At 41.7% G+C, this 26,164-nt stretch overlaps 1 protein-coding gene across 2 annotated transcripts; it reads left to right on the top strand.

Moving 5' to 3' along the window:
• The first annotated feature begins 216 nt into the window (after nt 1-216).
• Nucleotides 217-24,819, top strand: sesn2 (sestrin 2). 2 transcript variants are annotated; one of them, XM_080443334.1, is made up of 11 exons: nt 217-1,093; nt 4,570-4,635; nt 10,304-10,492; nt 15,640-15,822; nt 16,828-17,046; nt 17,478-17,610; nt 18,480-18,595; nt 19,446-19,529; nt 20,426-20,532; nt 21,933-22,077; nt 23,151-24,819. In XM_080443334.1, exons 1-11 carry the CDS (start codon nt 674-676, stop codon nt 23,235-23,237), a joined length of 1,749 nt encoding a protein of 582 aa, XP_080299460.1. In that variant the 5' UTR covers nt 217-673; the 3' UTR covers nt 23,238-24,819. The 2 variants fall into 2 exon arrangements, with proteins under 2 accessions (XP_080299460.1, XP_080299461.1); XM_080443335.1 differs by lacking the exon at nt 217-1,093 and adding an exon at nt 3,766-3,900 and having other exon boundaries at nt 23,151-24,817.
• Nucleotides 24,820-26,164: the final 1,345 nt, after the last annotated feature.

The raw sequence follows: 26,164 nt of genomic DNA, 5'->3' as shown, positions 1-26,164 counted from the left end.
TTTGGTCCTCACAAGTATAGTAACACACGCACGCACACGCACGCACACACACACACACACACACACACACACACACACACACACACACACACACACACACACACACACACAAGAAAGGAGAAACCAGTCATGATGGTTCCTCTTTTAGCGTCACTGCCTGACGTCACCAATGAGGAAGAAGAACCCGCTGAGTCGACTGAATGACGCCGACGCCAGCAGCAGCAGCAACCGGGCTGCAAACTTCTTGCAGGCTGATGATTATAATGATGATAACGTTTTAATTCAAAGTAAAAAACATCAATGCATTTCGTAGATGGAAGACCTAGACACCAGGGTCATATCATGCTGTAGTGGTTGGGTCGTGCACGGTGCAGCTAAACCAACATTCTGCTAAGAAGAAGGGAACCGGTGGGCTAGCTGTATGTATGTAGCTAACTGTTCATAGCCGGGTGATGTGTCAAGACAAGTCAGTCACCTACAGACAGGTATCAATCGGATTGATTGATTTGTTTGGCTTAAATTAAAAAGTATCTGGTGTTGTTTATAGATTTGCAAGATCGCAAGGCTTAAAAGTACAACATTGTTTGAGCTAAAACGGGTTACACGGGAGTTATCGTTCAGTCACACATCGAACCAAGCCGAACTAAAGGACCAGCAGGAGGGGGACCCGGAGATGTCCAATGAATCTCCCCAGAACAGCACCGACGACACGGACACAACCACCCCGGGGAAGGAGCCCATACAGACGGCGATGTCCGCTCGCGCTAGCGGTGTCTCCGCCTCCTCCGGAGGAGGAGGTCCCTCCTCCACGCCGCGACGGAACCACCACCCGTCCGAGTCGGAGCAACAGGCGGGGATGCAGGCGGGGTTCGCCCGGCTGTGCAGCCGCGACGCCGCGGAGAGAGGAGAGGCTCTGGAGGAGCTGAGTCAAGCCGTGCTGGCCTGCCTGGACCTGGACCTGGACCGGCCCGGTTCGGGTTCGTCCCTCCCGGCCCTGGACCAGCACACACTCCTGCGGCTGCTGCGGCTGTCCCGGTCCTGTCCTCTGGAGGACGTCCGCCTCAGAGCCACCGAGCTGCTGCACACCGCACAGGTAAACACTATGAAACCATCCCACCATGATGGAAGAACACCGGTCAAATATTACAATACAATATTTGGAAAACGGTGTTGAGTATTGATTTAAAGCAGTGGTTTTCAACCTTTTTTCATGCCAGGGACCCCCTAAAATGCTATAGATTTAGCTGCGGACCCCCATCTGAAAATGTTGTGCCAGGGACCCACAGAAGCAAAGATTTGAGTTGAAAATGTTTGTTTTAAAAAAATATATATATTGAAAGATATGCACACATTTTCAAGATTTTTCAAAAATAGCAGATCTACAAGCGTATATCTGCTATTTTTGAATAGCCAAAGCTAAGTGGTTAAAATGATTGTGACGCCATGTTAACTAATTTTGCTGGGGACCCCCTCGTACTCCCTCAAGGACCACTGGTGGTCCCCGGACCACTGGTTGAAAACAACTGATTTAAAGTATACATGATTGAACATTTGACAATTGAGGTTCAATATTTCTTTAATTGCTTCAAATTGCTACAAAACCTGCATATACTATCATTTTTGGGGCATAAACAAGAAATTGAAGGATAAAATTAAGTCTGATGATGATGTACCGTGTATGTTAACATCATGGATACTTTAATATTGATTTTATATTTAACATTTTGGACAAAATATCTAATTTTACATCGAGGTGCCCACTCTTAAGTTAACCTCTGTCAACATAGGCTATATAAAACATCCACCAAGATGGAAAGAGAAACTATACAAGTTGAGACATGTAGCCTGGGAAATGAAGGGATTCGGAGGAAATGTGACACACATTTTAATATGGTAAATGTGAGTTTTAGTTTTTTGGGGAGATGTGCACATCCATGATCTCCCAAATACATTTCTGGTGGAAATAAATGCATTTATCAGCTTGATTGATTTACTGTATTTGATAGATTAAAATAAAATGCACAGTAGCCTACCTATAATCTAGTGATAGATTATGTACTAGCTATATATTATGCATAGCATATGATATGACTTATATCTCCACTGCTCTTTGCTCTTGAGCTCGATCAGGTCTTTATTCATTCTTTATCGGGACAGAATGAGATCATCAAGAGGAGGAATGACGTCCTAGAACTTGACATTTCACCTTCCCAAAAAAAAAAACATGATTAATTTGCAAGTGACTAAAGGCCCACACAGCTGCTGCGTGCGGGGTGCGTGCGGTGCGTGTGTGATTAATTAGTTTCTTATCGTATTGCTGGGTAATTTCATCAGACAGTGAAGCAGATAGAGGAAGAAGGGGGGGGGGGGGTAGGAGGAGGTGATGCAAGACCGTGTAGAGATGTGCACAAACAAGCAGCCAGCAGGCCCCGCCCCCCCGTGGTGGCCCCGCCCCCCCGCGGTCCCCTGCTGAAAAACACACCGAGTCTAAGGTTGCCATGTCTGCTTATTATAAGTTGCTTGAAAATATTGGTTGTTGCAGCAGGTTGCGTTTTATTTGGGCTTGTTTTCAAAGTGTAGTTTATTTGGGCTTTCTAATGACATGGACCCCCTAATTCTTTTGTTAAAAAGGTTAAAGTACTATATTCTGATAGTAATCATTGCTACAGAGAGTTTGTTCGGTCACACAGGGGTCTCTCCAGCTCTTTAGTAAACAGAATATAGTTCATTTTCAGGTAGGTGACAACATTTAAGCCAATCAGGAGAGAGCACTGAAAATGTATTTTCTGTTTATTAAAGAGCTGGAGAGACATGGGAGACTCCTTTTACTTAACAAACACTCTATAGCAATGAGTACTATCAGAATTTAGATCTATTTAACACTTATGTTAACCAAAGTAAATCACTTACCCTACCTTTTCATATGTATTTGGATATATTTTGTGCCAGGGATGCCCATACAAGATTCATGTATTTAAAATGTTTCAAAAACATTCAACATTTTCCCTATTTTTCCCCACCCAAGATTCTTTAGAAAATAGCCGATCTACAAGCTCACAACGCGCCGCAATGCAACACGTTGTGAGCTTGTAGATCGGCTATTTTAAAATTTCCGATGTATATAGGTTTAAAGGGCTCGTGTAGCCGGTAACAGGATGGGTGGGCACCAAGGAAAGAGTGGGCACCTCGGTCTCGGTGTTAAATTGACAATTATTTCAAAAATGTTAAATTATATATTTGGAGAATGTTTTAATGTAAAGTATACATGATTACAACATGCTAAAACATTCGCCAATTAAGGTCTATTACTTCTACAATTGCTACAAAACCTGTATAAAATTAAGTCTGATAATGATGTACCGTGCATGTTCACATCATGTATATTTACATTACATAAGACTATATTTCAAATATATATATTTTTTTACATTTTGGACAAAATAGACAATTTTGTTCAAAACTTAATTTATATATATATATATAATATATATATATTTTTTTTTAAAGCGAACATTTGTAACTCAAATCCTTTCTTCTGGGGGTCCCTGGAACAAAATAGTTTGAGATGGGGTTCCGTGGCCAAATACATATCATTTTGGGGGTCCTTACCTTGACATGAAAAAGTTTGAGAGCCATTCAATTCAATGTTTTCATAGAGCTGGTTGCTTGTTTCTCTCGCAAAACCAAACCTGGCAACAGTGACACCGGGCGGACACACCCCCGTCCCGTTTCAATAGCCACTGACTGCTGCCTGCCTGTAGAAAACAAAGGTGGCTGTTGGTTGGTGTTGCTCTGCTTATTATGCTGCCTTCTGGCGTGGATTTGTCCTCCTCACTCAACATCAACAACAAGGGGGATTTGTTTTTAAAGACATTTCTCGCCGATCTGCTAAACATGACGGTGAGTGTTGTGCCTGGTTTGTTGTGTAGAGTTAGTTAGTTAGTAGTAGATTGATTGCCTGTGAAGTTATGAAACAGGGCTCTCCAGTTACAAACAGTTGCTCCACTGTAACTCTGTTAAGTAGGTTACTGTAAGTAGGTCCAGTCCAGTTATTATAGGAGGGGGTGCAGCTGCTGTCCTGTCCAGTGTCCACACACTTCTTCTTTGTGAGTTGCCCCAAAATGACTTTCTCTGCTTGTAATAATAATAACCTGGAAGGAAACTTTCATTCACTGAAAAAAAGTCACTAACATCCTTTGGAAGTGGAATGGAAATAATCGTGGAAACATAAACGGCATCTGAAGAATCTTTTTTTATTTAGTGCATTGTCGCCTTTTTGCTTTCTCTTCTGCACTGTAACTGTATCTGTTATTTTTGTTTTACTTTTGTTTTATACATCCTAATGTCATTGTATAATTGTGTTTCCTTTGCTTGAAATTCTTAGTAAAGCACATTGAATTGCCCTGTTGATGAAATGTGCTATACAAATAAAACGGCCTTGCCTTCTGTTAAGAACTGTGATTGACTGAACATTCCACACTTGAGAGAGACTTTGTTCTTTACTTTTCTATGTTTTTAATCTTGTTTGTTCTCCATGTTGTTCTTGTTGTTGTTGTTGTTGTTGTTCAGGAGCGAGGAGTTGAGGTTCCCCGTGCTCTGGCCTCGGGTCCAAGTGCCTTCATCCCTGCTAAAGAGGTAAAGTTCTCATACTCCTATCTCAGGATAGAGTGGGCTCCTTGATCTAAAATTGGCTATTTTGTCCAAAATGTTAAAATATGACATATGGTCTGAAGTAATGTAAAGTATACATGATTGGCACATGCGCGGTACATCATTATCAAACCTAAATGTATCCTTCAACTTCTTGTTTATGCCAGAAATAATTGGATAAACAATTTGTTGCAATTGCAGAGAAATGTTAGGCCTTAATTGGCGATGTTCAAGCATTCACATCATGTATACTTTACATTACTTAACCCATTCAGACCGCGCTATGAGCTTGTAGATCTGCTATTTTTGGAAAATCATGAAAATCTTTGTTTATATATTTTTTAAAGCGAACATTTGTAACTCAAATCTTTGCTTCTGGGGGTCCCTTTGAGATGGGGTTCCGTGGCCAAATACATATACTTTTGGGGGTCCTTGACATGAAAAAGTTTGAGGACCACTGATATTATAGCAACATAAAGTGATTCAGAAAACTGTTAGCATTTAGAAGACATTTTGTAGAATTTTAGAAGACCATTTTCCAAATATTCAATCTTTTCACATTTTTGGGAAAAATAGACAATTTTACATCGAAGTGCCACTGCCCACTCACAGGCTATTATGAAAAGTCCCAACTGTGAAAATGGATGAGAGTTTTTCAAACGGTAACACTTCTCATTGCATCACTTTTAATGGGAAAGCTCAGATGAAGTGAAACTGAAGTGACTCATCCAAATGAAAAAGGCTTGTAGTTACCCTGTAAAGTGCTCCGTCCTATCTCTCCTAATATTGATTTTTCGGTATCAGAATAATGGATTCCTTTGCACTGTCTTGTCTTGTTTATCAGTGCAATTGATCATGGATTAAATATAATAGATACTGGTCGTTGAGGGTTACTCACCAAAACCTGTTTAGTATTGAAGGGTTTATGGAGAGAATGCCTATTTCAGCCTTTAGATAAAATGTTATTTAGTTGGTTGACCTGACATCCTATAGTTTGTATAGTTTCAATGTATGAATTGTTTATTTTTTGATATTATAATGTTTAGACTAGAGTACTGAGGCACTCCACTGTCTCTATGCTGATTTGATGTATTACCTTGTGTTTACCTTGCTTACTGTAAGTAGCTCTGGATTAAGAGTGTCTGCTAAATGCCTAAATTGTAGCCTAATAGCCTCTATAAAATATAATGTAATTCATGCAGGTTGTACTTGTTCACAAGCAGAATTTATGAAGCAGGCCATACAAATCTAAACTGAACTTAAATAGAATTTTGAAGGATGAACATAAACAGTGACGTGACTGAAAATGAGCTATAAAAAACAACTTAACATAAAAGTAGTTCTGTTACGTTACAGTGCGTTTAACAACATACGGTAGCCTGAACCCTGAACTCGCCAGACGGGGACTTTTACTGTCTAGTTACAGTAGGAGCTCTGGTGGCAAAGTGCAACCAAATTACATCAGATCCTGTTTATTTGGAAATATCACACCTCACCACTCACCAACGCCACTTTAGTTTCCACATAAGCAAATTTTCCCTAGTGCGTAAAGAAAATAGCTGATCTGCAAGCTCACAACGAGTCCCGTCGTGACTCATTATGAATTTGTAGAGCAACTATTTTTGCTATATTCAGAAATTTCAGAATTTCACCTACAAGAAGTAATTTCAAGTAATTTCAATACTATAGATTCAAGTACACAAATAGAGTTACTAATTTTGATGCTTTGTATGGCCCTGTTAATGTGAACCTTTCAGCAATATTTTTAGTAGATGCATCATGATCAGTCCTCATGAGGGGATTATTAAGGCTAGGCTATTTTAAATCTTATTTGCCGAATACATTATTTCCAAATCAAAATAGAGACTGCAGGGTGAAAGTGGTTAATGAACAAATACAACAGGCAAAACAAGTATGTTTGTTTTGTGGATGAAATGCTGAGTATTTGAAATATTCAGAAGTTGCTGGTAAAATGAGTCATATTTGCCAATAACCGTTGCAAAACAAACAAAGTGAAGTGCAGTATATAACCAGAAGTATTTTAATTGCATATAAAGTTGCAGAGCAAGCATGCTAGATATGAAAATAACATGTTTTGGGTGTTTTTTAGTGAGTGTTTTTGGTGACATATTTACTTCCCCTTCCAGAGTGTAAGCTTCCCAGAGAGATATGATTCTATTTCTGGTCAGAGGCGATCGTTTCGTTGGAAAAGAAAGAGAAAATAAGGCCCAATGTGAATTAGGTCAGAATTCCCACTTTAAAGAGGTGTTTTATGTACCCGTTATCATTGAGAATCAAAAGGGGAAGAACATTGGTTGAAACATAAGGTATTTTTTGACAGATAATTGGCTCATACCTCTAGGAAACAAGGCATAATGGATACATAACATTAGCCTCACCTCATTGTCTCAAAGTGTGTGTTGATCAAAGCGCAGCCATGGAAACATGTCTTTCTTGTTCCAAACTGCATCCACTGCTCACAGTAGAGAAGGACAGCTACTATCCGTTGTTTCCTTAGTGATTGTTCTATCGATATACTTTTCTGATTAATCAAGAAGCATGTTTTTTTTTTTAAAGATATCGTTGCTATCAGGCAGAAAACTCTTATCTCCATATCTCCTCGTAAATGAACACCCTACTTGATCACACTACAGCGTCACACAAAAGCATCAAAAGTAGCAGATCCACAAGCTCGAAACGCGGCTGCTACTTTAGCTATTTTTTTATTTGAATCCTGTTTTGGACATGTGAGGTTTCCACCCGACGGAGACAATATTTTACATCAAGAAATGGACACACAAATATTCGTATTGATTTTCTATTATCAACAAAATCGATTGTCTAATTAACCACTTAAGCATGCACGTGCACACATAGACATGAAAGGGGGCTTGAGCCCCTGCCCTTTTACCTGTCGCTAAAAAAGTGCCCTCTCCAGACTGAAAAAATAAATAATAATAAACGAAAACTACCCCTAGCAGCCTAACGGTAAGGCCGACAGAAATGTCAGTGGATGTGTTGGATGCAGCTCAAAGTGAACTTTACTCAGGTATCTAGTTTGTCGCCGTACGACCTTCCTAGCCCGAGTTATTAAAGAAACGGGCGACAATGGCCAAAATTCAATCGAAAATCGGCGATCGAAAACCAGCGAAAGTGTCCGTTTTCAAGATGTTTTGGCCATTATCTCTGGAACAGAAGGACCAATCTGCTCAGTTCAAAGCTTTTTGGGTGCGTGACTTTGAGGACATTAAGCACGCAATGATACCTCTTCGGATGTGTCGGGTTTTCGGGTCTAAAAGTATGGTAATTGTTTGTTAAAAAAAATATCCAGTAGGTGCCATTTTCAAATTCCAGCCCCTGCCTCTCCAAATCCTTCTGCACGTCCCTGCACTTAAGCCCTGTTTAATACTTATAGCAGTACAGATGTGGCACGCAAAAAAAATAGCCAATCTGCAAGCTCATAACACGTCATATTGCAATTTTGGAAAACAACTCAATTTCATTCACCCCCGACCCCCCAAATTGATTATTTCATTCATATTCAAGTATATACATGAAAACTAAGAGGATTGGCGGTTAAAAAGCCAGCTTTATAAAGGTGACTTCTCAGAAGGGATTTAAAACGGGGCACAGACTGAGCAAGCCTTAATGTAGCTGGGCTGTAGCCAGCTAGCTGGCATCGAGTCAGTTCCATGTGTGCCACCTAATATGCCCGTGCCAACTGTTTTAATTAAAAATGACTGGCAGGGTGTTACAGAAGGGAAAGTGTAAGTGAATTTCGATGAATGTGTTCACCCGCTGACGTTGGCAGTCAGCAGTGTGTGTCCGGCGGCTTATAGCTGCCACTGAAACTTTGCCAGCGATTATGTGAGAGTGCAGTTCTTTAATGACTTTGTCAGCTGCTTCGACGGCGTAGTCATTTTGTAGTTTTTATAATGCATGTGCGTGGATTAAAGTTCATTTGGATTCCATAGCAGTCAGCGTTGTCTTCTGTGGAAGAACGTTGCGCACCAAAAATAGCAGATCTACAAGCCCACAACACGTCGCGCTGCGACGTGTTGTGAGCTTGTAGATCGGCTATCTTCGGTTATTAGTTATTTTCAGATTTAAAGAGTTTTTGAAGAGGTCAAACAAGCAATAGAATACATGTTTAGAAGCATAATCCTCTCAGAAATGTGACGGCGTGACTGGTGGCGTGTTCCGTAACAGAGGTTATTTTGGCTGTTGTGTTGACGTAAAGAGGTGCTCCACTCCTCCACAACCGGCTCGGCTGTTTACGAGAGCGCTGACAGCGCCACTCGCCTGTCACTTGCATTATCGAAAGACACGACTCCAAAGATCAGCTGTCAAACCTGATAAGACTGTGAAAGCATTTGCTGTGTGTCTCTCTGGGTCATAACAGTCTTCTTTCTTTTCAAAATCTTTTTTATTAGATTTTTAGAAAATTCCCCAGGGGAAAGTCAGGTATGCTTTTTTCGGACAGAAGTGACATTCATAGTGAAAAAAACAAACAAATAATAAGCAATAATAAATAAAAGCAGTTAACAAAGACATAGTAAGTATAAATTGAGAAACCAAATAGATTACAACAACTGCAATTTAGCCGTTTGACTTGACAAGCTAGAAGACTGGTCTAGGTCCAGTTGCAAATTGCAGACAGGTGTTCTTTTATGGCGGTTTTGAAGGAGTGTAGGGAATAGGGATTCACACTTTCTGATGGCTGGTAGTGGTAGGGCATTCCACATTTTGGTGGCATAATAGTGGAATTAATTCATCCCCATGTTTGTGCCGAATGAGATCAGTGGAGCTCCCTCTGGTGTTGTGCCCGTGGGCGTTTAAGTAAGTTTGTTATCCAAAATACAACCCAAATAATGACCTCATCCTTGCTTATGACTACATTGTTACTGACACACTGTCTAATCGTGAACTCCCGTAACTTTCTAAGGTTGGTGTTTGACCTTAAACGGTATGGATTCAGTTTCTCCCAGGTGCAATAACAAATTGTTTTCTGAAAGCCAAAGACAAATATATTGCTGAGCTCTGTGCCAAGGACACTTTCTTTCAACCTGAAACTTGAACCTGTCTGAAGCCAGGAGAGCTTCTGAGAACAAGAACAAGAACAAGACATTTATGCTTTATTCAGATAGGTCAGACTCAGTCTAGAAAGACAGAAAACCCAACAGCAGAGAGAGGCGAGATATGAGGGAGTCAAATTCAAACGTGGGTGCTTGCACTCACAAGAAAACATGGTTACACGGCTGAGCCACCAGGCACCCACAATAATTCTTAATTTGTCTAAACTGTCAAAGCAAATGTACAGAATGTTTAGAGCAAATTTCAGTCCCCTTTGTCTAAGACTCAGGTACATGATTGTATACATGTTTCTGGGGAGGGTACCTTATTATAAAGTCATCAGTGTCATCTGCCAGTGTTCTTCAATTAATTTACCTCTCCATGGACAGAGCAACGGACGCTTTTCAACCGAATAGGTCTTCCTCAGCGTTATTGTGTGCTGGCTGTCTCAGTTTCATGACATTGTTGAGCCGTAGCACCGTGAGACTTTTTTTTTTTAAATCTGGAGTGTTGCGGGCGTTCTGCTTTGCAGTGCTTTCTCTTAACTTTCAATTAATAAAAGATGACTTTTTGCATGTAGATCCTGAAGGAGGGTCCTGACCAGGCAGTCCTGATGGAAGCCTTCCTGTCATTGGGCCGTCTGGACCACATCACCATGGTGATGGCGCTGCACCCGGCCTATCTCAGCTGCTTCCTGTCTACCCAGCATGCCTTGCTGGAGATGGACGGCCCACTGCCCCGCCACTGGAGACACTACATTGTTGTCATGGTGAGGAAAAAAAAAAAAACTTGTTTTCTGTTTCATCCCCTTTTTCTCCCCAATTTAGTCGTTATGCCAATTAATTCCTCCCCACACACATTCCTGTGGTGTCACTGCTGTTGTATCCCACTGACTCACCTGTCAGTGAGGAGCCCCCACCGGGAGGATGTAGAGCCTTAATTCTACTCCTCCCGCCCAACACTCCCTGCTGACAGGTGCCGCCCCCCCCTCAGCCCGTAGGAATACGTGCAGTGACTATTATCACCCTCCCCCGAACACGGGCCAATTGTGTTCGTATAGACAAAAAAAAATATATATATATATATCTTATTTTTTTACAGAAACAGTACAAAAAACAATATCGAGTGCTCGGAGCCAATAAAACATATCTTTTGTTTGTTTTTATAACTTGAGAGCAAAAACATTATTTTTTAAATATTTGAATATTAATTTTCATATTGGAATATATACATATTTTCCCAATATTCAAATAATCATTTGACAGCCCTAGTGGGCAGGCACTTAACCACTGCACCACCCGAGTACCAAAAAACGTTTTAATACCACGAGCTCTGAGCCGCCTGGTGCGTTATTCTAAAGTCATAATAAAACCGCATAAAAAAAGTGTAATGAACCGTAAACAACAATTAACACAACAAATTTAAGCTAAATTTGAAGACGTCAATAAACAAAGACGGTAGATCAAAACGTGGGGCATGGGTGCGATGAAAAGCAGTCTAAATTCGTTCAAAGGCTAGGGAGAAGAGGTGCGTTTTTAAAGTCTAGATTTCAAAGTTTCAAGGACGGGGGCAGATCTGACTGGAAGTGGAAGGCTGTTCCATAGTTTTGAACCAACCAGCCACACAGAGAAGGCTCGGTCACACTTTAGTTTGAGGCGGGTTCGTGGGACCTTGAGAAGCATCTGAGTGGAGGATCTCAGTGGCCTGGGGTTATCGCGGGGGAGAGATTAGACCAGAGATATATGTTGGCGCAAGACCATTAAGTGCTTTAAAAACAAATAAAAGAATCTTAAAGTCAGCGCGGAATCTGACTGGAAGCCAGTGGAGGGAGGCCAACCTCTGGGAACTATTATCGATAGACTCCATGATACTCCATTTCTGTAAATAAATTGTTGTTGCACTGGAGTGAACAGAGTTGTCGCCACTGTCTCTCTCCATCTCCCTGGAGGTGGATTTTCTTCTCAGAGGGTTATTGTGAAAGAGAAAGAACTATCCAAAATTCTAAGCTGTTTATAAATGTCTCCCCTGCTGTCTGAATAATAACAGGGTGTACAAATGAAGCACAGTTCTTGTCGTGATTGCAGTGCACAGCGAAATCGTCCCAATGTGATGCATATTGTTTTCTCATCAGACTCATGCTGCCATATTATTACACGGCCTTGATTAGTATTCACTGATGTATTCCTGAGTGCCCTTTATCCAGGTGTAATGCAGCTGAAGACCATGACCTACATTAATGGCCATCATACCATGTGTTTTGCAGCTGCTGTTGCTTTAGGACGGCCAAATATGCAATAATGAGCTTGTGTGAACTCTTGACTTATAAATAAGAATGATGATATCCATCCATAGCGGGCGTGATTAAAAAGCTCATAGCGCGGCACCAAGTGCAGCGCTATGAGCTCGTAGATCTGATTTGGAAAATCGTGAACATTTGTGTTTTAAAGCGAACATTTGTAACTCCGATCTGTGCTTCTGGGGGTCCCTGGAACAACATATTTTGAGATGGGGGGGTTCGCGGCCAAATACATATCATTTTGGGGGTCCTTGACATGGAAAAGCTGGAGTACCACTGATCTAGCAACATACTGTTAGGATTTGGAAAGCATTTTTAGATGCGTATTTGGCCGCGGACCCTCATCTCAAAATGTTTTGTTCCACGGACCCCCAGAAGCAAAGATTTGAGTTACAAATGTTCGCTTTAAAATGAAAAATATACCGTATATATTCTAAGATTTGCACAAATGTTCACGATTTTTCAAAATTAGCTGATCTAGAAGCTCATAGTGCGGCACTCGGTGCCGCACTATGAGCTTGTATATCTGCTATTTTTGAATAGCCAAATAAATCAAAAAATTTAACTGATGCGATCCCAGTCTTAATGGGTTAAAAAATGCCAGTTAACGCCGCGGCGCTGAGATCCTCAAATGTTGTGAGCTTCCCTTATTAGATGGTGAGCTGTGCAGGCTGGTCATTATGTTATTTTAATGACGTCACATGAACGAATATGTGTACGGCACGCTCGCGCGCACAATCACGAATGCGCAACAGAGACGCTCTGACCAGGCCATTTTGTGTGTGTGTGTGTGTGTGTGTCAGCGCGCCGCTGATTAGGCTATGGCCTCTGAAACACATTTGATCTTTCATGCGTGTTGGTCACAGAAGGTGGTCATACGCCGTAGCGGCGCATAGCAGACCACTACTACTACACTACACTGGAGCTGTGTGTGCACAGTGCTTGGAACAAGGCCAGGCGAGTAGAGAATGCAAATGGCCTTGGCCTACTGCCGTTTTGGGTATGTTGCTATTACTAATGCCAGAAGGTTGCCCAAGGTAAACAGGGACCTTCATCTGACACTCGGCATAGAAACAATGACCCACATACTGAATATATTTGGCCTCAGTATATCTTCGCTGTCGGGGTAGAAACCTCTTATCTCCATATTCTAGCTTTTTGTGTTTGTTTGTACATTAATGCCCTACTTGAACATGCTACAGCGTCACACAAGCATCAAACGTAGCAGATCCACAAGCTCGAAAGGCGGCGCGAAGTGACGTGTTTTGAGCTGCTTTTGCTATGTTTGAATTTGAATCCTGTAAAGTAACGGTTTTGGACATATGATGTTTCCACCCGACAGACAATATAATATACACTTTGTTCAAGTGAACACGGGTCAATAGTCAACAAAGGGGTGGAGTAAGGCCTGGAATAGGTTTTTAACAGCAGTAAAGGAAGTGGTAAGCTATTCCAGTTTGCTGCAAATTGGGAGGGAACTTAACTTCTGACTTCAAGAATCAAGTGAATAAAGACAGTTTATTTGTCACTACTCGGTACAGGTTAAAGCATTGAAATGCAAGTGTGGTAAGGTCCACAAATACTGAGCAGCAACAATAAATATAAACATATAATAAAGATAAAGATAATAAAGATAAAGATTCCCCTGAGGAATTTCTATAGCAGCAATAGGTGTGGGAGTAGCTTAGTGTCTGGATTCACAGTGTTTCCTCTAGGATGAAGTTGTAGCGGTGGTGGTGAACAGCCACACGCACGTGTAAAAAAAGGAAACAAAAATATGTAACTAATATTAAAGACCTAAGATGAAACCATCTTCCATTGTAAAAAAATGAATACAAATAATTGACATAAAAATTAAACTGCTGTGCTCAAATTTAAGCTGTGGTGGTGCACCACGGTTAAATGCATATAGGGGAAACATTGATTAATATAAAGTGCAATAAGGCGTAACCATGTATACAGATTGATTTGTATTGCATATCGTCTCTCTCGGGTGGAAACCGCATATGTCCAAAAATGTTGCTTTTCAGGATTCAAATTCAAAAGCAGCAGATCTACTACTATGATCAAGTAGGGTGTTAATTTACGGAAAAAACATAAAAAGTGAGAATATGGAGATGAGGGGTTTCTGCCTGACCGCAACGATTTATATACATTGTATAATAATTGTCAAAATAAAAAGTATTATTGTGAAAAATACAATTGCCAAATTTGCCATTTCAGTTACCGGTACTTGACTAATATCCACTACATTTCAACAAACCTGGCATCCCCACTTCAGTGAATGTCTGTCCACGAGAGACGTTTCCATCTCAGAGCCGCGTAGTTCAGGGAAACAAATTGAGTTTTGTCAAGTAGGACATTTCTGTCCTACTAGACATGTTGTTTATATTGGACTGGATGGGGGTTTCACCATAGCATGCCGTGGTAAAGTTCAACTTGTTTGAACTCTGGGCGTATGGCACTGAGCTCTGTGTCCGTGCCAAGCCACATCGGGGCTCTGCTGCAGCACTTGGCACCAGCTGTACTGATTGCCCTGCCGCGTGTCAAACTGCCAAACGCATCAATTGGTGCTGCCGATAGTCGTTAGCGTTACTTTCCTACAAACTGTAAAGCTTGCACAAAAAATCTGCAAGAATAGGTGAAGCGTGTTGGTCAGTGCCGAGGAAACTGTTTGACATGTCACCTTGACTGGAGGCGTCTCTATCCTGAGGCGTTATCTCATGACTAAATCATAGAAAAAAAGCTTTTTTTCTTTTGTTTCTAGCCACAGCATTATTGTGTCAATTTTCCACAGACTCAAGCGTTTGTCTATTTACTAAACATTGCACGCTCCTCATTTTGCGATTACGCTACAGTTAACGACCAGAATGTAAAGAAAAATAGGGTACTAATAAAGTGCAGTCGGAAACTTAGTGCAAACCTTGTGAACGCAGGCCTGGAAACGGGATGGAATTGGGACGTTATTCAAATACTTTGAGTGATGTTATGGAAAGATATGGAGAAAGGGACCTTATTCAACCTTATTCAAATACTTTGAGAAATGTTATGGAAACACAAAGTGTTTACTGTCAAGCTGCAGCTGCTGGTACAGTAGGTGTAATTATCTGACGAGGGAAATATCTGAACTGTGTAACGATTACAGAATACAGAAGTCTCAGTTATAGCCTGACCCATGCCAGATATTTGTGTCCGATGCAAAGACTATGATGGCAAATATTTAAAAGAAAATTTAATAAGCTAAATTTGTCGGTAACAATTTAAAATCGGGAAAGCATCTGTGCCATTCAAAAATAGCAGATATACAAGCTCACAGCGCATCACTTCATGCCGCGCAAGATCGTGAAAGTGGGTTAACCAACAAATACAATGATAAGGCATGGGATGGCGGCTAACTTATCCTGTTGTTTATTTATATTTCCATTGCTCAACCATCAACGCTGCTTTTAAAAAACATGTCCTAGACATTACCTGAGCCTCCTCTTCACTTCAGAATAGCAATTCATGTAATTGAAAATATGTATATAAACACTTCTGGGAATAAGCTGATGGAATAAAATGTATTGATGAATGTATTGATAAGCTAAGCTAACGATGTGCTGGCTCCTCCCTCTCCGCAGGCGGCAGCGCGCCACCAGTGCTCCTACCTCATCCAGCAGCACAGCGCCAGCTTCCTGGAGGCGGGCGGCGACGAGGGCTGGCTGAGGAGCCTGGAACACGTGCCCGCCAAGCTGAGCAGCCTGCACACCCTCAACAAGCTGCTGGCGCACAGGCCCTGGCTCATCACACAGGAACACATCCAGGTCACACTCACACACACTGGCACACAAGCACACACACGCTCACACACACTGGCACACGACCACACACACACTAGGCCTGTCATAATTATTATCACCTAATGGCAATTATTTGAGATAATCGCAATTCGTTTTTTCATAATCCTTTCCATGTTGAACAATTTTCATACATTTTCAAACATTTTAAAACATTTGTGGAAATGGAAGATCTCCAAGCTCACGTGTCGCGATGCGAGCTTGTAGGTCTGCTATTTCCACTGTTCATGTAGTATAAAGTTATTAAATGAAGTAAGTTATTTGTCATATCTGCCCTGTGCACCTTTTGTTTACAAAGCCTAAAAGCCAAACAGAGATGTCATTTTTATTCATAATGTTCCATAATGTGCAACAACAGAAACACAATTAAATCGTTGATCGCAATTTTTTTGCAACAATGAATCATCAAGAACATTTTATAATCGTGACACAAATTGGCACACGCACACCCATTTTTAGGACAGGTATTCAATAAAAAAAAAAGAAACGCAACAGCTTTAGTAAAATATAGGTCATAACCTATGTCTGTGTGAGTTGTTTTATAGTGGGGGGGGGGATTTTGAACCATAAAACAGCCGTTTCTCATGGTCCTCACAATCAAGTTTTTCTAAAATTCTACTGCATTTGTGGCCCTCACAAGTAAAGTAATACAAGTATGTGTGGAGGCACACACTCTGTCATTCTGTCATCTGCTTCTTGCTCACTCTCTTCTCTGTACACATGATAATGATGTAAACTGATTTGAGGATTCCATCTTTTGTTTTAAAGTGCTTACTTTTCAATATTTTTTCTTGCTGGACAAGAATGTAAGCTATTCTCCTTTGTTCACAGTTTTAACTTTTAAATGGAAGCTGATGACACCTTTCTTCTATGCATTTGGACAGGCATTAATGTTGAGTTATCCTAGTAATCACCGTCTATCAGCATGTAGACTTTACACCCTCTCTCTCCCCCCCCCCCTTAACCCTGCAGGAGTTGGTATGTCCCGGGGCGGAGTCTCGCTGGTCATTGGCCGAGCTGATCCACGCGGTGATCCTCATGGCGCACACCCACTCGCTGTCCTCCTTCGTGTGGGGGTGTGGCCTGAACCCGGAGCCGGACCACGTGGGAGGCCACGCCTTCCACCCTCCCTCGCCCAACCACGTGCCCCGCAGCCCTCACAGCCCCGCCCACGAGGACGGCAGACAAGAGGTGAGCTTGGTGTTGGGGTTAATCAGGGTCCTTCATGCTGCGTTCACACGGGCGGATACAAAAATACATGCTTCCATTCATTTTCAATGGAAGCCAGGAAAGGAGTAGTTCACCCAAAAAAAATACATATTTTCTATCAATTACACACCCCATGAAGCCTCGAATTCATGGATTTTTTTCGGGGGTTTGGTCGCATTCCTAAGCCAATAATTTAATTACCGGCGGAAAGATGGTAATGCATCTGATAGGAGACACAAAGTAGACTCTTTTGAGTCTCCTACCGGGAATGCACCGGGTCATCAAATTTGGTTGGGGAGGAGGTGGCTTAAATGGATAAAACACTTGCATTGTTTGATTGAAAGAAACTGCTTTTTCCAACTCCATCTCTCTCTCTCTCCCTCTTTCTCTCCACCCCCCCCCCCCTCCCCCAGCTGGTGGACGGAGGTATGGAGGTAGAGGTGCTGATGAAGAGGATGGTGGAGCTGCAGCAACAAGAGGAGGAATGCACACAGGAAGAGATGCTCACTCGCTTTGAGAGGGAGAGGAGTGAGAGCATACCTACAGGTGTGTGTGCGTCAGTATGCTTGTCCGTGTGTGTGTGTATTCGTATTACTATATATTTGTGAACCAAATGTCCCCACAAGTATAGTAGAATTAGTATAGTAGAATTTGAGCAAGAGACATTGTGAGGACACGGTAGGCAATTCCAGGCACATGGAATCACCTACTGCGTCGTAAAAATGAATCATTTTAGTCCTCTAGTTGTTTTTGGGGTATTATATGGTACTCTGCATTTATCTCAGCCTAACTATTAGTAGCAGTTGCTCCTGCGCCTCCTGAGCGCCCCTGAGTGAGTGAGTGATTTAAAGTTAATGTAACATTAAGGATTTTTTTGGGGCACAGTGGCGCAGTCGGTAGCGCTGTCGCCTCACAGCTAGAGGGTCCTGGGTTCGACTCCCGCCGAGGACGCTGTGGGCGCGTCCTCTCCTCCGCGTCATCAGTGCCCATACCCTAGGTGGGGTTGGGGAATGGGCCTTTCTGTGTGGAGTTTGCATGTTCTCCCCGTGTCCCCGAGGGTATGTACCCTCACAACCAGGGAAACCCCCCCCCCCCCCCCCCCATGTCGGGTGATAAGAAGGCTCGTTAGCTCTCATGCATTGAAGGAGGCATGAGCTCGGCTGTGGGCTCTCCCTAGGCTGGCAGAGGGAGTGTAGCGCCAAGGATTACTTAGACAATTGGCACTGGGTGAAAAAGATGGGGTTGGACAAACATTGAGAAATTTACTGTGTGTGTGTGTATGTAGATATAGATAGATAATTGATATCTATCAATTATCTAATCTTTCCATTCGTTGATTACTCTAATTCACATTGTTTATGCATACAGTACCTTATCATAACATTCTGTGTGTGTGTGTGTGTGTGTGTGTGTAGCGGTTGTGCGCGGAGCGCCGCCCGATCTCGTGTTACGTCTGGTGGAGAATCCAGAGTTCAGCTACGAGGACTTTCAACCCAGAGGAGAACAGGCCCCGCCCACTATGAGAGCCCAGGTAATGCATCACTGGGCGTATACCATCGTGTATATACACGGTGTATATAGCATGTTAGTTTATTCATCTTTCAAATTAAACGTTTAAACGTGTAAGACACTAATGATTAAAGTAGATCTGGGGAGACGGATACAAAAAAATTAAATTTATTTGGCTATTCAAAAATAGCAGATATACAAGCTCATAGCACGGCACCGAGTGCCGCGCTATGAGCTTGTAGATCTGCTATTTTTGAAAAAATCTCGAAACTTTGTGCAAATCTTTGAATATATATTTTTTCAAACGAACATTTGTGACTCAAATCTTTGCTTCCCCTTTTTTGGATGGGGGTCCGCGGCCGAATACATATTATTTTGGGGGTCCTTGACATGAAAAAGTTTGAGAACCACTGATATTATAGCACAACAAAAAAAACTGATAGGATTTAGAAGACATTTGTAGAACCCCCAGAAGACGCAAAGATTTTAGTTACATTTTTAACAAATATATATATAAATTTCATGTCAAGGACCCCCAAAATGATATGTATTCGGCCGCGGACCCCCATCTAAAAAAAAAAGTTGTTCCAGGGAAGCAAAGATTTTAGTCACAAATGTTCGTTTAAAAAAAATATATTCAAAGATTTGCACAAATGTTCACGACTTTTCTAAAATAGCAGATCTACAAGCTCATAGCGCGGCTATAGATCTGCTATTTTTTTAATAGCCCAAAGAAATCTAAAATGACACAGATGCGTTCCTGGATGGACAGAATGGAGGATACAAAAATGGTAATTCATGTTATTCTGACTGTGTGTGTGTGTGTGTGTGTGTGTGTGTGTGTGTGTGTGTGTGTGTGTGTGTGTGTGCAGGACTACTCCTGGGAGGACCATGGTTACTCTCTGGTGAACAGGCTCCTCCCAGATATGGGCCAGCTGCTAGATGAGAAGTTCCAGGTACGTTTTTGACCTTTAAACCCCCTGAGTCTCCTGAGCCTGGTCTCTCGTCACCTTTCACTTACTAGCAGTAACGGCCATTAGCCAAACCGCTGACACAGATCTAATATAAGACACATGGCCTAATCTAATCGTCTGACTCGGCGATAAACAGCGGCCGCTGGCTCGAGATCGAGATTGCCGCCGGGGGTTCGTTAAGTGGGAGTTGGAGCGATGCCGATGCAGTGATGAAACTGCCCCTGAAAGATGTTATCCGGAACCTATTTTAATGCATAAAAAATAATTTTAGCCAATCTGTATGGTAGAATGTGTTAACTCATTCAGTGCCAATGAAATAAAAATAATATTGCGAACTGTGCCAGCAATTTTTTCAATCTTATACCTTTTTCAAGTAGTCACAGAATATTTATCTCCAGTATAATCGATCCCCTGATGGGTGCTAATCACTGAGGGTTGCACTGTGTGGTTTCACAAATGTCAACGAGGTCATTGGACCTTGTTGACATTAATTGTCTGCCTTTTGAAAATAACATGATAACATTGAAAAATACATAGTAAAAAAAAGTGTTCAGGAGCCGAGATACAGCCTTTTTCAGTAATAAGTTAAACGTGTATGGAGCAGCAAATCTTCAAATGATGATATCTTGGGTTCCATTGCGGTGAAACACGTCAATGGCAGGCTCTGTGGATAACTCTAGTCCTGGGTTTTTAAGATGGCTAACTCGTTTTCCGGTTTCGTGTCAGTTTCCCATAGCTTTCTTTGATTGGCCTGGCTGGTCTGGTCTTCTATACCGGAGACCTGGGTTGAAATCCCGGATTATTGTTGATGATGAGGCTGAATCTTCTCTCTCTCTCTCTCTGTCTCTCTCTATGTCTCTCTCTATGTCTCTCTCTAGATTGCCATTAACATGACGTACCACAGGATGGCCATGCATGAAGGGGTGGACACCCACACCCTGAGGAAAGCTCTGTGGAACTACATCCACTGTCTCTATGGTATCCGGTTAGTGGCCTTTTATATACATCTACATCTAACAGTCAATACCTCGACAGCACTGACTTAATTACACCTGTAGCCATTTTTGGCACAGAACACGAACAGGTGCTCTCCAGGCTTGCGAGGAATACCCTTGACAGTTAGTGATGGATTAATCATTTCTCCCGTACGTCAGAGTGAATTCCTGGTTGGAGAATACCAATCTAAGCCCAGATGGAATATTCACTGTATCTTAACCACATGTTTCCCTATTTTGGGGAGAACATTGGCCGAAAATGGCCGATCTACAAGCTCATAATGCATCACAAAGTATTGTGTTGTTGAGTATGTAGATTTTAGCAAAGAGATTTGGTGTAGAGGGGGGAAAAAAGGAGTGGACCTAGTATAGAGCCCTGGGGGACCCCGGACAATGAAGTTATAGTGTTATAGAAGTTGCCTATCATTCCATTCCTGCTAGAAAAAAATCCCATGTTGTGCCTGTAACTGTTTTGTCGCTGTGTGTGTGTGTGTGGGTTGTACACAGTGGTGGAAAAAGTACTCAAATGTTTTACTTAAGTAAAAGTACCAATATTGCAATATAGAAATACTCTGTTACAAGTAAAAGTCCATAATTCAAAATTTACTTGAGTAAAAGTACAATAGTATTGGCATCAAAATGTACTCAAAGTACCAAAAGTAAAAGTACTAAATTTTTTGAAAATAGCAGATCTACAAGCTCACAACGCGTCGCGATGCGACGCGTTATGAGCTTGTAGATCGGCTATTTTCAAATAGCCTGTATAACATAAGGCTCAAGTGGTTAATGTATGTTTCATAATATCATAATGTATATCTGAAAAGTAACTAAAGTTTTCAAATAATTGTAGTGGAGTAAAAGTACAATATTTGCCTCTGAGATGTAGTGGAGTAGAAGTAAAAGTATTGGAAATTGGAAATACTCAAGTAAAGTACAAATACCTCAAAATTGTACTTAAGTACAGTACTTAAGTAAATGTACTTAGTTACTTTACACCACTGGTTGTACATTGGACCACAGTCTGGAAGAGGCATTCCTTTTACCAAGGTGCTAAAGTACCAGCGCCTTGAGGATGCTATTATACAGCTTGGTTACAAATGTGTTCATATTTGGAAGCCTCTGTAATGTCCATAAATTAGTTGTGAGCGGCCTGCAGATTGCAGGAATGCCCAAGCCAAGAGCTATAAGGCATTGGCTAAATTCTGTTCAGTGTCTGTGATAATTGGCAGTCGCCACATATGGAGGAGACGATGCTTCCTGTATCCGTGATCTGTATCCTGAAACACTTGTTGTTGAGTGTCCCAAGTTTGTGCATCTACTATCGTTTGTGTTCAAGAATTTCTTGTTAAATGCGAACGCAAATAAAGATGTTAAATGTGTGTGTGCGCAGCTACGACGATTATGACTATGGAGAGGTCAACGTACTGCTGGAGCGCTCTCTGAAGGTCTTTGTCAAAACCGTGGCCTGTCACCCCGAGCAGACGACCGCACGCGTCTACCACAGCTTCTGGAGGCACTTCAGACATTCAGAGAAGGTACGGACTCCCACAGGAAGACATTTAATTCTTCATGTCTTGTTTAGTTTTTTGCGCTAAAAATCATGAATCGCGGTGAAGTGACGCGTGGTGATCAGACTCTTGACGTTTGTGGCGAGGCAGTGCATAATGTTAAACTGCAGAGTCTAAGCACAAATAGTGGAAATTAAAGTGGGTCAAAAAAGAACAAAGTTAAGACAAAACAAGTAAATGACTAAAACTAAATACAATGCAGCACAATAATAGAATAAAAAATTGTAAAAGTGCAAGTCGAACCAAACAATCCTTGATAAAAGCCAAGCTGAAAAGGTCCATCAGGTTCTCCATCACGTTCTCCCGACAGGCCATTCCACAGACTTCGCCCGTGGGGTCTTAGACCCTTGGAGCAAATTCCCAGTGTACCTGAAGGATCTAGTGGTTATCTGCCTTAAAACCATGTCCGATATTATCGGGAGTGAGACCATTAAGTGATTTGTTGACCAATAAAACATCTTAAAATCTATTTTCTAAAGCCAACCACGTAGCCAGTTTAAAATGGCTATAAATAATGTGCTTTCCTTCTGGTCCTGGTCAACACACGGCCAGCTGAATTTGTACAAGTTGTAGTTGATTTGTGGGTCTTCTCATTTGACCAGAAAGGAGAGTATTCACTATGCTATGCACTGTCTCGTTGTATTGACCTGAAAGGGAAACGGATGCACTCTGGCAATATGTTTTAAGTGGTTTGGTCTGTAATTCTGAGTGTCAGTGACTTCAGTTTTAGAGGTCAATTTCTCGCTCTGTGCCTCTGTTTTGTGGTGGTTCAGATGAAAGAAATACTCTCAGCCATCCAAGCATTAAGGTCTGAAATACACTTTTATGGAGGGCAATCAATAGGGCTTGTGTCATCAGGACACAGCGATATAGAGTTGAGTGTTGTCGGGCAGCGTAAACTGTGAAAATTGATCTCATGTCTCCCGAAGATGATGCTGTCATGGGAGACCCACTCTCAACACTTTAATCCTACCATTGAATGTCACCCGACCCGACCCGGCTCCACCATCCTGACTTGTTGTGTCCTCTTATCTCCACAGATCCACGCCAACATCATCGTCCTGGAAGCCCGACTGCAGGCTGCCCTCCTCTACACCCTGAGAGCCATCACACATTACATGAGATGACACACACACACACACACACACACACACACACACACACACACACACACACACACACACACACACACACACACACACACACACACACATATATATATATTTAAATGCTGTTCCTGAGCCAGCTGTTTTGCACCAGTGCGTAAGGCATGACACTACATAAATACACACGCATACACACATGCACATGCACACGCACGCACACACGGTACATACGCACACTATAGTGAATGTTTCTGTTCTGAATGTCCTAAAATGTCAAAGGATAATCAATGTTGTATACGTGTGATTTTTATTTTTTATTTTATTTGGGTTGGGAGGGGTATTTAAAAAAAGATAGAAAGAAAGAAAGAGAAAAAAGCCAACCCCCTTCTCGTTACTGTTTTGCACTGAACATAGTCAAAGTTAAGACCTCCTCCTCTCCCCCATTTCCTCTGGCTCCACTTGAGCTTCAGGGAGATGCATATCGGGGGGGCACCAGGTCAGGTACTGTATGGAGGTGGATGGAGTTTGGCCTGGCACAGAGGACGTCATTTCAGAAAGAAAAAAAAACAAGCAAGCACTTTTTTTGAAGTAATTAAAAAAAAAATAGCGGAAAATAGCCGATCTACGAGCGATCTACGAGCTCACAACGCGTCGCATCGAGCTTGTAGATCGGCTATTTTCCGCTATTGTTGAGGGGAATTAAAAGAGAAAAATGAAAATGTTTGTAAATGTTCACCTATGATGACATACCCATAGCCTGGAATCCAGACTGATATGTTCCGTTCAGATGGCTTTTTTTAATTTTTTACTTTGCTTCTCAGTCTGGGAAGCTTCCTCGGACAAAAGGGGTGGGTTCTTGGACCCCCAGGCGCAGAGGATTCTGATTGGTCTGAGGGCGGGACTTGAACCTTCTAATGGTCTGTGGATACGATCAGAGCCTTCCAATGTAAAATTCGAGCCACTTCCATTCTTAACCTAGATTCGTTGAGAACTATCCAATCAGCCATGACGTGCCAACGTAACGGGTGACGTTCAGAAACGAGCGGCCAGACTGACAAGCGAAGTGAAAAAATGAATAAGTCTGCTTAACGGAGCGAGATCAGTCTGGATTCCAGGCTAACATGACCATAGACAACTAGGTTGAAAGACAGTGTTTAATGAATGTATGGTTCCAGACAGGAAAACACGAGTTCTATATAATGTTTGTGTGTTACATATCACGATGGGGATTGAGATGTAGTAAAAAAATCTGTATCTGCAAAAAAAACATGTCAGAGGTGGAGAAAATACCGTCTCTGTCGGGTGGAAACCTCATATGTCCGAAACTGTTTATTTTCAGGATTCAAAAATATCAGGACTAGCAGATCGACGAGCCGCGTTTCGAGCTTGTGGATCTGCTACTTTTGCTGTAGTATGATCAAGTAGGGCGTTAATTTACGAAAAAAAGTATGGAAATAAGAGGCTCCTGCCCTATAGCAACGATATTACAAGTGAATTTGCCGTACATCGCGAATGTTAACCCATTTAGACCTGAGGCGATCCTTAAAAATGTTTTCTAAATCCTAACCTTTTTTGAAAAAAATCTAAAACATTTTTTTCAAGATTTTTCAAAAAATAGCAGATCTACAAGCTCATAGCGCGGCACTCGGTGCCGCGCTATGAGCTTGTTTATCTGCTATTTATGAATAGCCAAAGAAATCTAAAGTGACACAGATGCGTTCCAGGTCTTAGGAGAGGTGGCAATTGCCCAAATGAAGCCCCTGGCCTAGCATTACGTTGCTGTGGGGCAGAAACCTCATCTCCATATTCAAACTTTTTGTGTTTTTTCGTAAATGGACGCCCTACTTGATCATACTGAGCTTGTCGATCTGCTACTTTTGCTACTTTTGAATTTGAATCCTGAAAAAGTATAACAGTTTTGGAACATATAAGGTTTCTACCCGACGGAGACGATTACCTGTGTTGTTCATCCCATAACAGTTTTTCCTATCAGTATTTTGTTATTGTTGTTGTCGTTGTTGTCCTGGTTGAATTGGACTCTTGATCGTATCATTTCTGTTCACAATGCCTGGCGTTGGCCTCCATGTTTCTCTTTATCTGTAGCAGAAGCTGAAACTCATCGCAGACTCCTGAACTGAGATGAGGAAAAAAATGGTATTTTTGTATGCAATAAAAAAAAAACTATTTTGTTATCAAAAATCAAGATGGAATTTCATGTGTTTGTTTGAAACTGTTTAATTGTTTAGTTGTTTCCATTGATATCCAGTAGATGACATGTCATGTAGCCATACATGTGCCCCTGCATTTTGATCCAATAGAATGCTCCTTGAAGAACTAAACTTACATTTTATATTTCCATTTCAAATGGCTCTAAAAATATCTCCAGCTCAAAAATATGAGTTGCATGAGAGAGATAGAGATAGAGAGAGAGGTACTCTCAGTTATGGGGGTCAGTGGCCTAAAGCAGGGGTTCTCAAACTTTATCATGTCATTGTCAAGGACCCCCAAATTGATATGTATTTTTTTTTTTTTAAAGTGACGAGCTGTGAGCTTGTAGATCTGCTATCTTTGAATAGCCAATGTATAAATGGATTAAGTGGTTAAAAATGATTGTGATGATACTACCCCCCCCCCCCCCCCCCCCACGGGGTCAGGGGGGGGGGGACCCCACTTGTGAGAACCGCTGGCCTAATTAAGCATATTAACACTGTCGGGGAGCCTTGAAATTAAAAGGTTTGAAAATCAGTGACATAGAGTGTCCACCAGATGGAGACAGAGACCGACTCATTGGCATTAGACGAGGCCCACAACACAACGGCAGGGAAATGCTCTCTGTTCTCACTGAACACGCATGACTTACGGTGGTATTCTAGTCTCGAATATTCATTGAGCATTCTGTAATAAATGTAGGGTTACGTACAAATGAATTAATACGTACAAATCGGTGT

The sequence above is a fragment of the Gymnoscopelus braueri genome (assembly GCF_963280865.1).
Source record: "Gymnoscopelus braueri genome assembly, chromosome: 11".
NCBI lineage: Eukaryota > Metazoa > Chordata > Actinopteri > Myctophiformes > Myctophidae > Gymnoscopelus > Gymnoscopelus braueri.
This window is presented reverse-complemented; position numbering and strand designations above follow the sequence as displayed.